The 12187-nt window shown below is 44.4% G+C and overlaps 1 protein-coding gene across 1 annotated transcript; it reads right to left on the reverse strand.

Annotated features, from left to right (window-relative positions):
* Positions 1 to 4586: 4586 nt before the first annotated feature.
* dmrt3a (doublesex and mab-3 related transcription factor 3a) lies at positions 4587 to 12056 on the reverse strand. The gene is made up of 2 exons (XM_061729895.1): positions 11633 to 12056; positions 4587 to 6613 (listed from the first exon to the last, which is right to left on the reverse strand). Exons 1-2 carry the CDS (start codon positions 12018 to 12020, stop codon positions 5658 to 5660), a joined length of 1344 nt encoding a protein of 447 aa, XP_061585879.1. The 5' UTR covers positions 12021 to 12056; the 3' UTR covers positions 4587 to 5657.
* Positions 12057 to 12187: the final 131 nt, after the last annotated feature.

Genomic DNA, 12187 nt, shown 5'->3' on the forward strand with positions numbered 1-12187 from the left:
GCCCCACACCGCCGCTGCCACGCCAGGAATGCTTTGATGCTGAGAGCAAGCTGAACGGTCCCACAAGAGGATCCAGGTGAAATGTCTTGTCCGTGTCAAGAAGTATGTGGCGGGCAGGGGTCCTTGAAGGAGGTTGTTTTTTTTTTTTCTTCAAGGTATTTCAAACATCCGTTATATAGTTCCTGGTTTGAAGGAGTTCATCTCAGAGGTTCCAGTTGGTCACAGGGTGATTGTTCAAGAAGCATCCAAAGGTCAGTGAGGAAGTTCTGCGTTTTATTGAAAGGAAACCCTTGGGTTTGGGTCTTTGATGGGGTCGAGAAATCCACAAAGATCCTTAAACGGATTAAACGACGGTACCCTAAAGATTTTATAGGGAAAATATTGCTTTATTTTATCTTAAGGAGTGTATAAACGTCCTTAGATCTCAGACTGAGATCCAGATAAAAAGGTTCAGGGGTCTTTTAAGGATCTGGATCTTTGGGTTTTCTGGGTGGAAAGAAGGAGACGCCAGGAGTACGATGAGGTTGAGCTTAGTTTTGATTAAAGTAAACTTTAATAATAAAGTTATTGTTTTAACGTAAGATCAAAGTCTCCTCTGAGGTTCTCGTAGTTTTTATTTTACTGGGTTTTTGGGGAAATTTGCTGTAATGAATTTTAGATATAGTGAAGAGATCTTTACATTTTCTGTGATTTATGAGGACCTTTTACAGATCTCATTAAAGAGATTCCTGGAGTTTTTTTTCCTTTCTATTCTTTTTTTTTTGAGGAATCCAGATGAAGTTTTGGATTTCAGGCATCATTTCAAGGTTTCCAGGGTCCTTGGAGCTCTGGAGGGCAGCGCTAGTCTGATCAGGTGATCTGCTGATGATCCGTGATCCTTGAAAAGATTTCTGACGTCACATTTGAAGGAGCTGGTGACCTTCAAGATGATCTGGGCTGTACTCGGCAAACCGTTGATCTCGGGGATCTCCTCCGTCACAATCAGTTCCTAACCAATCTCAGAAACGTTGAATTAACCTAAAAAGAAGAAGGGAAAAAAAAGTCTGTTAATATTAACAAAATTCCTACAGTTGTTGCTCGAGGGATCCTGATCCTTGAAAATATTCCAGACATTATAGAAGGTCTTCCAGGGATCCCTGAACACGTTCCATGGTTGCTGCAGGGGTCCGGGAACCTTGCAGTCATCTTCTGGTTTTCTGGAACGGACTTCAGCCTTTCCAGGTGTTGCTGGCCTGTAAAGATTTTTGAAAAATGTCCATGTGTTTTTAAGAGCGTTTGCAACATAAAAAAAAAAAGAAAGAAACACTGGGATGCTTGATGGGAACATGTAGATCTTCCCTTTTCGATGCTGGAAAGGCAAAAGTAAATAGTGCATTTTCTTGGATTTCCACGGCTCGTGAAACATCTGACAGCGTTTCTGCAGAGGAGCAGAAGCTGCAGCTGAGATCTGCTCTTGAACACTTACGAACGGGCTGCCCGCTTTACTTCAGGCCTTGATTGAAACAACAGCATCTTGTTGGGAGCGTCCTGCTGTGGAGGCCGTAAAGCGTAACAGGAGCTGCGTAAAGACAGAAGAGCGGTGCGGGACCACTGGGGATCCTGTTATGTTAATTAGCCTCTGATGAAGCGGCAACACATGCAGCTGAATACAAAACCAGGCGGGGCGACATTTGTCTGCGTCTGAAAGGCCTCTGACACCTCGACCTCCGGAGGACAGCGTGCAACAAACAGGAGGACGTGTCGCACAGCTGTTGGACGACTCACAGTTTGAAGCACTATCTGAGTGTCCACGGCAACATTCCACCATTTACATTCACGTCCGACTGAACGGGTCCCAGTGGGTTCCGCCGCTAGCACACCTCGTGTTCGGAGGAATTCTTTAATTCAGATTTTTCCTTATAGCTTTTATTTTGTGCATCATTGATGTTTCATTTAGCTGTCAAATGCAGGCATCCCTCTCCACCACCTGCTCCAGCTCTTCTTGGAGAATACCGAGACATTCCCAGGCCAGATGTAACCTCTGCAGGGTGTCCCGGGTCCTGCCCTGGGGCCTCTCTCCAGTAGGACATTCCCAAAGGCATCCCAACTCTACGCTCAAGCCACCTCAACTGGCTCCTCCACGAGGACCAGCAGTGACTCCACTCCCAGTCTCCCCTGAAGGGCTTGTATCACCAACTAACCGGACCCGTTCACGAGAGTGGTGCGTCAACCCCCCTGACGTGCCATCATCATACCATAAACAACCAATCACAATTGTTCGTGCTCGGGACACAAACAAGCCTCATACTTTGAACCTGTCCCGCCAGAAGATTTCCTTGAAACATTTTTCTAATTTAGTCCATTTTCCTGCTTTGAAACATTTGGGAGGTTTTCTTTAGCCTTCAAAGCATTTGAAAAGTGTTACTTTATCATTTCTTTTTTGATTGTCTTTTGTATTATTACTGTTTGTGTTGCTGTTTGTTACTTTCTTTGCTACTTATGCTGATTGGTTGTTTGGTCTCCTCTGCATCTGATTGATGTGGCTGTTTGTTCCTACCAGGTTAATAGATACCACCTGAGCTGATCATGTGACTTCTCACCTGTGTTTAAAGAGCTGCCTGAAGGAGACCCCTCTGTCTTTGCTATTTGCCTTGAGGAAGGCCTACATGGCTGAAACATGTTGGCATTTTAACTTTTTCTAAGCCATGATTTAATAAAGGCCTTTTATATTTTTCTAACTTCTTGAGTGCCTCGGTTTTTCTAAATTGTTTTTGAATCTTTTGGATCCCCATGCCGAAGAGCACCTGAAGTATACTCTTTTTTTACACCCAGCAGCACTCCATGCGTTTGTAGTAACCAATCACAATTGTTTGTGCTCGTGACACAAACAAGCCTCATACTTTGAACCTGTCCCGCCACAGTGTAGCTGTAACTTAATTGGTAGTCCAGCTGCCTCGTGGAGGAAGCGTCTTCAAGCCTTTTGTGTTCATGACCCTGTTGTTTGGGCCGTTGGTGAGAACATAGATCGGCTGGTAACAGTCTTCATCAGGTGGGACCAGTGAAGACTCCACCTCTGGATCTCCTGCTCCTGTTATGAAAACATTCAGTACCAAAGGGCAGCCCTGAGGGATTCTACTGCCCACCTGGAACCAAACGGACTTGTTACCCACAATGTGGACCAAACTCTCACACCGTTTCTCTCAAAGGCTTGCAGCAACTGGACTTCCTTTTCTTATGTTGGCGTTTCACCTTCCATCCAGGATGCCACCCTCCCTTTCTGGTGGGAAGGTGAAACATCTTCAAGAAGCCCTGTATCCCATGCTCCCTGAGGCCCACCCACAGAATAACCAGAAGGATACAGTCGGACGGCTTCTTCAGGTTCACAAAGCAGACGTGGAGCTCCCATGTCCCCCCCAAGGACCCTAGCGAGGGTGCAGAGCTACTCCAGGGCTTTACCGTCTGCATGGAGCCTGATTCGCACTAAGCTGTTGTCCTCATGTACTATAAAAACAAATTAATCAGCTTTCCTGACTTAATTAGGCCCCCCCTTGTTGCAAACATAGAAAGATGAAATAATCATGATGGAGATCTTACAGTTGGCCAACACCCTGCAGCCCACTGAGACGCTGAAGCCTGTTGCTCCAGAGTCGTCCACTAGATGGCGTTCTGCAGATGGTCCTCTGGACACAGAGTTCTGTCTCTCTTGTTTATTTTGTTTTCATCACACCCATATTTTTGACAAAGGTACGACTATAAGGAGCCTAAGGACCAGCAGGAGGGCCTGGGAACACCTAAAAATGCATTTTCTTATGTCATTCAGTAACCTGCTAATCAAGATCAGGTTGTTTCACTGACTTGTCACATTTACACAAACGAACGCGCGCGCACACACACACACACACACACACACACACACACACACACACACACACACACACACACACACACACACACACACACACGCATATAGATCTTTATTTATACATAAATAAATATTTATATATATATATATTTATTTTATCTGTAAATATATATATATATATATATATATATATATATATATATATATATATATATATATACATACACATATATTTTTATATGCATACATGTACATGTATATATTATATGTATTATAAGAAGTTGCCCCCCCTCCCATACTCAATCATAGAATTACTGTGACTGTCATTGGAAATACTTTCAGAAAAAAACACTTTTCCTGTTCACCCCCCGGGGTTAAAAAAAGTTAAAGTGAAGTTCTCCGAGTCGCCACAAGATGGCAGCATGATACAGGTCTAAACACGCTGGAGAACTGGATCGCCTGAATTACTGGGACCATTGCTGAACTTGAATTAAAGTATTTTAATTTCCCCCCGCCCCCCGTGTTTACGAGTGAAAAAAATTAAACATGACTGGTGAGATAAATAGATGGTAGATATATATAAATATCATAGATGTTAATTTAGCAAACGCCATGAACGGTATATATCAGGTATCAATCACGCATCAGATATTCTTATACTGTCATCATGATGAAAAATGTCAGTCAAGTGTGAATATCACCATTTTAGGAAGCACCACAAGAAAACATCTTTGATTTTTCAGGTTTATTTGGCATACTCAACATGCAGAGGTGATCGAAACATCAGAGGAGTTCGCAGGAATAAACATGCTCACAGGAAGTTGCTCCATGACATGTCATCAGTCTGTTACATTCATCCGTTTTTGGTCAAGTTCATCATGAGACGGAGCCGTTTCTCCAGGCAGGTGGACTTTGCAGATGCAGAATGTCCTCTGATCCACCAGGGGGCGCCCTCAAGACTACCAGAGCACCACGCTGGAGAATGTGTGTGGAGTGGAGCTCCACTGAGCTCCACCCGAGACCGGAGCCAGGAGACCTCCAGGGTTACGGGAGATGTCAGGAGAGCGCCCCCCGTTGGTGGGAATCCACATGGATCTGGTCCAGAGAGGAGGTCAGTGGATCTCCATGTGCTTCTCAGTCTGCGGCCGGGTCCTTCCAGTATTTATGAGGGACAGAGGAAGCCGTCTTCATCTGTCCTTAGTAAGAGCTTAAATCAGGAATCAGTTCTTTATTAGACATTTGCAGGGTATAAAGTAAAAACTTCAGGATTTTCTCGTGAGTTATAAAACCAGAAGTTTCAGAGTTGGGACATTTGAGTTTATAAAGTTTTCTCAGAAATTTGAAAGTTCAACAATTACAATTTCCCCGGTTTTATCGGTGAGATATGAGATTCTTTAGAGTTACAAAGTCACAGCTTATTCATTTTTTTCTCTTGCAGATTTTTAGTTATAAATTAAGTTTTATAAAGAAAGAAATCCAGAGTTTTGTCACAAGCTTGCAGGTTTGTAAAAGTTTTACTAATTTCTTCTAATGTAAGAATGTTTTAGCTTTCTTAAAGTTTTGGAGGTTCGTAAAGTTTTATTATTTCTGAGTTTTAACTTGAATTTGAGCTCCAGAGTCGGGAAGGAGCCTCCCCATCACACCACACTGAAACACGGGCCCCCGGCCCCCACAGCTCCACCTAGAGCCGGCCCTGCTCAAAGGAACAGCGTTTATTAGTGGGTGATTGCGCGACACAACTCAAACAAAACATAAACAACTGCTGTCCATTCACAATAATACGTTTTTGGTGCCCCCCCCCCCCCGGCGTACGGGTTCAGGTGGAGGAGTTGAGGATGCGGGAGTCTGCGGAGTCCGAGCGCTCCTCGTAGTCCTCCTCCGGGGAGTACAGGCCGGGTTTGGCCCCCAGGGGGCAGCTCTCCTCCTCGGGGGGTCTGCTGGGGAGGATGGGGGGGCTGCGGAACACGGCCCCCGCCGGGCCCGCCGGGCTGAACGGAGACACGTACTGGGCCGCCGAGCGCAGATGGTACTGCTGCTGCAGCGCCACCGTGTTCCACAGAGTCACGTCGTTGGGCATGAAGGGGGTGCCCTGGCCCCGGGTCAGGGAGCTGCGCAGCATGAGCGGGTAGCGGGGGGGCTGCGGGAAGGGCGGCGGCTGCAGGGGGACGCCCACCACCCCCGAAGAGGAGTCCGGGACCCGGAAGGCCGAGCCCACCGACCACTTGGCGGGGGAGGACACCGGGTGGTAGGAGCCCAGCGGGGACTCGAACAGCGGTCCGTTAGTGGGCAGCACCAGCGCGTCGGGGGGCTCCCCGTGGGGGGGCCCGCCCCCGTCGGGGCTCCGACTGGACAGCAGCACCTCGATGGCCCCCACCAGGTCCCCCCCGCAGCCCCGCAGGATGAGCTCCAGCACCGGGGGCTTGTGGGCCGGGAAGATCTTCTTGAGGACGTCCAGGGGGGGCCGGTTGGCCCGGAGGCTGAAGGGCAGGCTGATGGAGCCGGCCAGGCCCTCGATGAGCACGCTCTGCTCCCCGCCGCCCACCGCGTACTTCTGGGGCGGACTGTCGGCTTTGGCCTCCTTGTCGGCGCCGCCAGCTTTGGGGGCGTTGAAGCGGCTTTCCTCCGGGTGGGAGGGGGTCTCCGGGGGCTCGGGGGTGTAGCAGGAGTTTGGTTTGGATCCCTCAGGGGAGCTGACCGGGTCATGGTCCTTGTCGCTGGAGCTGCCCCCGTTCTCCCCGCCGGAGACCTCCTCGGGACCGTCGTCTGTCGCCTCTGCAAGACAGCAAACCCAACGTCAGTACTGAAAGTATTTCAGCAAGTCAAATGTTTTAACGTGATCACTTGATCAGGACTCGTCAGACGTCGTCTTGACCTGTGTTGGTGACCGTTTCCAGTTTTGCTCCCAACAACAGCTTCTCTTTAGGACACTAAAGTAAATCCCTGATTCAGGGTCATTTATATTATTATATTTCTCTTTTATAGCATATTTCACTTTTACAACGTAGACACCCTTGTGTTGTAAAACTGTCAAATAATGAAATTCATGGCTGAGCTAAAACAAATAAATACATTCTGATGAGGCTAACTGAGCTAATAAGGCGGCGTCATATTTATACGTTTAATAAAATGAAGCAGCGAGAAAAATACAAACAGACTTTATAAACTTGCACATTTGTAATTTATAAATGCAGAAATTTGCATTAAGATTTTTTTTCTAAATGACATATTGAATTAATAAACCCCTCAAATTTGTGAGTGAAAACTGAAATCAAAACATTTAATTCACACGTACAAAATATTTAGACTTTCTAAAAAAAAAATTAAAATCTGAACTTTATAAACTCACATTAATGAGAAAATCCTTTCGGTTGAAAACAGTGAAGTATTTCAATGTTCTTATTTTAGTTGCGGCTGCGACAAATGGAAATACCGTTTATGGAGGCCTTGCGGGTCAGGAGCCCCCTAGTGGCTCGGAGGAGCCTTTGCATTTTTACAGTCTGCACATTACCAAGAAACAGCTGTTATCTTATTAAGAACCTCTCTTTTATGTTTTAACATAAGTCTTATTTTTAAACCAACGTTTAGACTAAATGTGAAGCAACATGCTCCACCTGTTCTCGATACCTTTACACTAACTGGAAATAGCAACATAAAAACATCACAAGCTGAAATATGGACCCACACTGGTAATTCTTTTAACCCCCGGGATTTTCTTCGTGTCTGTAAATGAATTTACGTCCAGCTGAGTTGATAAAGCATCACCGAAGCAGCTTTTGACCTTTAAGAGCGACTCTAAAACCAGATCCGAGCTCTTGACCGGACGTCACTGAGAAATCGCCGTCGGTGCCTTCTGACCCATTCGCTAACATTTCATCTGCAGCTGACCTCCAGCAGGAAATGCAGCGGCTGTAATCGACGGGCCTGACGACCCTGATCACTCCGTCAGCGGGGAGTCGGCGGAGAGCAGCTTGTTTCTAGATGGATGTTTGAGCTTTTCTCTGACGAACGCCAACGATAAAAAAAAAGGCTTTGAGATGTTTGATACTCCCCCGAGAAAAGGGAGTTCAGACTTCCATCGGTGGTCTGATTGATATAAACGCTGGAAGAAAAGAGGCGTGCTGTTTTATCGAAACGAAACGACAAAGAAATATCACTATAGTTTGATAAAAGTGAGACAGAAGAGAAAAATTAAAGACCTGCAGATAATCTCTTGTGACGTAAACAGAATCATTTCATTGTTTTAAGGAGAAATAGCGTCTCCTGCAAAGATGATTATCTTATTTATTTATTATAAATACAATGAATTAAAAAAAGAGAGAATAAATAGTACATTATTTGGTTTAAAACAAGACAGATTGACATGTTTTAACAGAACAATTATCCCTCTTAAGCCATCAAGCAGCCAGAAGGCCTACTTTTAAAACAACCCTGAAATACTGGTCCTTGGTGAAAGCCCGGTTTGTTCCCTCAAAGGATTTGATCGGGTCCGAGTCTCGTTACTCGCAACAAAAGATCATTCAGAGAGAAACAACATCAGATACTTTTGTTAAATGTTCAGAAATGTTGCATCACTGCATCAGAATTACAAACACTTTCCAGAACCTGCAGGTCCGTAAAATTTTTCACCCAACGATGTTTGGATCCTTTTGGTTATTTTTATATATATATATATATATATATATGTATATATATATATATATATATATATATATATTTCATTTATTATATATCCTTTGTACCTATTTTTTAAGGTTTAATTTTCCCTCAAATGTTTTCGTAAAATCAGAAGGTTATGAATGCATAAGCAGAATCTGTCTTATATTATGATCTATATTTATTACATAAAATATAGATCATAAGTAGCACCAAGGAGGCTCTTTTCCTGTGTTATAACTACGGTAATTATGGTTTTATTGACACTGATCCTTAACAGTAACTGAACGAGTCTGAAGTGTTTTTATCTGCTCGGCCTTTGTGCCTCTGAAATAAAACTCTTCTCTATTTAAAACATTCTTTTGAAATAGAGAATGAAATAAACATGATTACATCCACGTCAGCGTCGACATTAGATGAACGTCTCCTGTCAACAGCCTTTTAATCTTGTCCCCAGAGTCTTTTTTAACGCCCTCTGGGGACAGTTTCTCTTCTCCTTCACACATTTGGGAGCTTGTGGCGTCCTCGCTGCTACGGGCCTGAAGTCCAGCAGAAAACCTTTGGCTGAATTTAACAAACCGTCTCAGTGGATCTTTGACACAGAAGCTGCCGATCAGCTGGGACCTCTGACTGGCAGCTGAGGTTTCCATGGTGACGAGTAATGACTGGCAGCTGAGGTGTCCGTGGTGACGAGTTATGACAGACAGCCAGGCTGTTTCCATGGTGACGAGTAATGACTGGCAGCTGAGGCATCCGTGGTGACGAGTTATGACAGGCAGCTACGCGTTTCCATGGTGACGAGTTTTGACTGGCAGCTAGGCGTTTCCATCCGGCTCAGACTTTTATGGCACTAAAACTTTGTAAAGAGAAACCACGACTCCAGAGGAAGTTTCTTTTCCTCCAACAGAGTCGCTGTTGTATTTGTGGTGTAACGACTGTCAAGATTCAGACGTTATAAAACAGAAGTTTGGGATTTCTCTGTAAATCCCGTATCCCATGAGGCACCTAGGCAACTTTCACTCATTTAAAGGCCTCAAGCTACAAAACAGCTCGAGTCTTGTTGTTATTATTATCATCATTAAAATAATAATTATTATTATTTTAATATAAATAATAATAATAATAATAATAATAATAATAATAATAATAATAATTATTATTATTATTATTATTATTATTATTATTATTATTATTGTTGTTGTTGTTGTTAATAATAATAATATCGCAGTGTTCCACTATGAGGGGGAAAAAAAGAAAAGAATGGAGTGAAAACTGTATATTTTCTTTGTTTTCTTTCCTTTCCCCACATTGCTAAATGTCAGGTATTAATAATCACCTAAAATAAAAGATACAAAGCTTTACACGCAGAATTGATCGGGACTTTGAAGTCTGTGGTTAACTTTTAATTTAGCTGTGTCAATTTCTTTTTGACTTTTAAACACCACAGATCATTTTAAAAAGACTCATCCAGCTAATGAACAGAACTAATCAGCGTGTGGAGGTCTGGAGGTCTGGAGGGATGGAGGGATGGAGGTCTGGAGGGATGGAGGTCTGGAGGGATGAGGGATGGAGGTCTGGAGGGATGCGGGATGGAGGTCTGGAGGGATGGAGGTCTGGAGGGATGCAGGATGGAGGGATGCAGGATGGAGGGATGGAGCTCTGGAGGGATGGAGGGATGAGGGATGAGGGATGGAGGTCTGGAGGGATGGAGGGATGAGGGATGAGGGATGGAGGTCGGCCTGAATCAGTCTGGTTGAGCAGGAAGCAGCTGCTCATTTACAACCAAAGTATCCGCTTCAACACTAAAACACACCTGCTACCAACTTGATCTCCGCGTCTCTCCTCCGGGGCCGCATTAAAGCCCCCGCACCAGAAACAAATAAACTCCCACGGTGCCTTCAAACACACGATAGAGCCGCTCAGGAAAACTGCACATGCATGACTACGATCTTATCAATTAAATGTATCTCCAAATCCTCTATGCAGGCGGGTTCTGGAGCATGCTGGGAAACGGCACGGACGGACGGTTGTCGTAGTCCCGGGAAAAAAGAAAGAATCCACTTTGGCCCCGAATCACGCGCATACATAGTTTTTGATTTGTGCGTGTGTATTTTTAAATGTATCACATTTTAAATTAGAGTCGTTATTCAGGAAAAAAAGAGAAGCAGCTAAATAAACTCCTTCTGCTGAATAACATCCCAAAATACACGAACTGGGTTCCGTTTGTCTGCGCTGTTACACATTTCTTCATAAATATTTTAAATGATTGTTTCTAAAGGTTTTTCTTAACTTAACTTATTTTATACAGTTGGATTCTTAATAATAATAATAATAATAATAATAATAATAATAATAATAATAATAATAATAATAATAATAATAATAATAATAATAATAACCACAATCATATGCTGTAATAATGCACCTTTCAATAACCATGTCTACCTCATACTGCTGCACCTTTCGCTTTTCTTTTTAAATTGTATATATTTTAATAAGAGCTGTCATTTGCCTATTTACTGTACAGTGAGCGAAAATAACCGGAGTCAAATTCCCTGTCTGGCATGTTCAAACTTGGCCAAATAAACTTTAGTTTTAGTTTTTTTTTTATTTAGTTTATTTGCACATAAAAATATACAACCGTTTTAAAAGTACAGACGAACATATAGAAAAAAAGGGAAATAAAAAAAAGAAATACAATATAATAGAAAATGTGCGGGAGGAACCAAAAAAGGGCTTGTCGATAATGAAACAAACAATATCTACAGAAATATGTAAAACATAGGACAACTAAGGAAAATAAACTAAATTACTAGAAAACAAAAACAGGAATCTAATGAGTGCAGAAGTGCTGAAAATGAATGGTTAAGCTTTGCTTTAGGCTAACAAAAATGATGTGATTTGTTTTTTGAAATTATTTGTACTCGAGCATTCTCTAATATGGTGTGGTAAGGTGTTCCAATAAAGAGGAACCTCTGATAAATTCTGATTCTGATAAATAAATCCTGGTTCTGTCCGCGCCCAGCAGAAACCCTCCTCTCTATTAAACACCTTAATAACAACTTTTGTTGACATGAACCACATTTTCCACAAATGAAGCAGAATATTTCGTTACTTTGGGAACTTATTCGCTCTCACCTGTGCGTGCGTCTGCGCCGCTCCAGCTCAGCTGCAGCTCCTCCGCGGCCCTGGGCTGCTGCTGCTGGGGCCCCTGCTGCTGGGGCCCCTGCGGGCTCCCCAGGGCGGGTAGGACTCGCAGGGACTCCGGGATCAGGCTCTCCAGGCTCTCGTTGGCCTGCTGCCGCCGCAGCGCCACCTGCGCCGCCATGACGCGCTGCCGCTCGATGATGAGGATGCACTTCTCGCAGGTGCAGTCCTTGAAGCGGCAGTAGCGCTTGTGGCCCTTCAGCCACGACAGCACGCCGTGGTTGCGGCAGCGCGCGCACTTGGGGGTCCTCTGCAGCGGGGCCCTCGGCTGGGACACCGGAGCCCCCATGTACAGGTACGGGGACCCGTAGCCGTTCATCCCGACTCAGGCAGGTGGAGCCGGAGCTGCTGCTGCGCGCATGACAGGAGGGTGAAGTCAGTGCAGGGGCCGCACTGATACCATCACACCAGCCTGACACGCTCTTATGCAGAGGAGTAACCAAATGCTGTCACTCAAAGCGGCTGCACGCTGCAAGAAATATCCAC

Source organism: Cololabis saira, chromosome 9, assembly GCF_033807715.1.
Source record: "Cololabis saira isolate AMF1-May2022 chromosome 9, fColSai1.1, whole genome shotgun sequence".
In the NCBI taxonomy this organism is placed as follows: domain Eukaryota; kingdom Metazoa; phylum Chordata; class Actinopteri; order Beloniformes; family Belonidae; genus Cololabis; species Cololabis saira.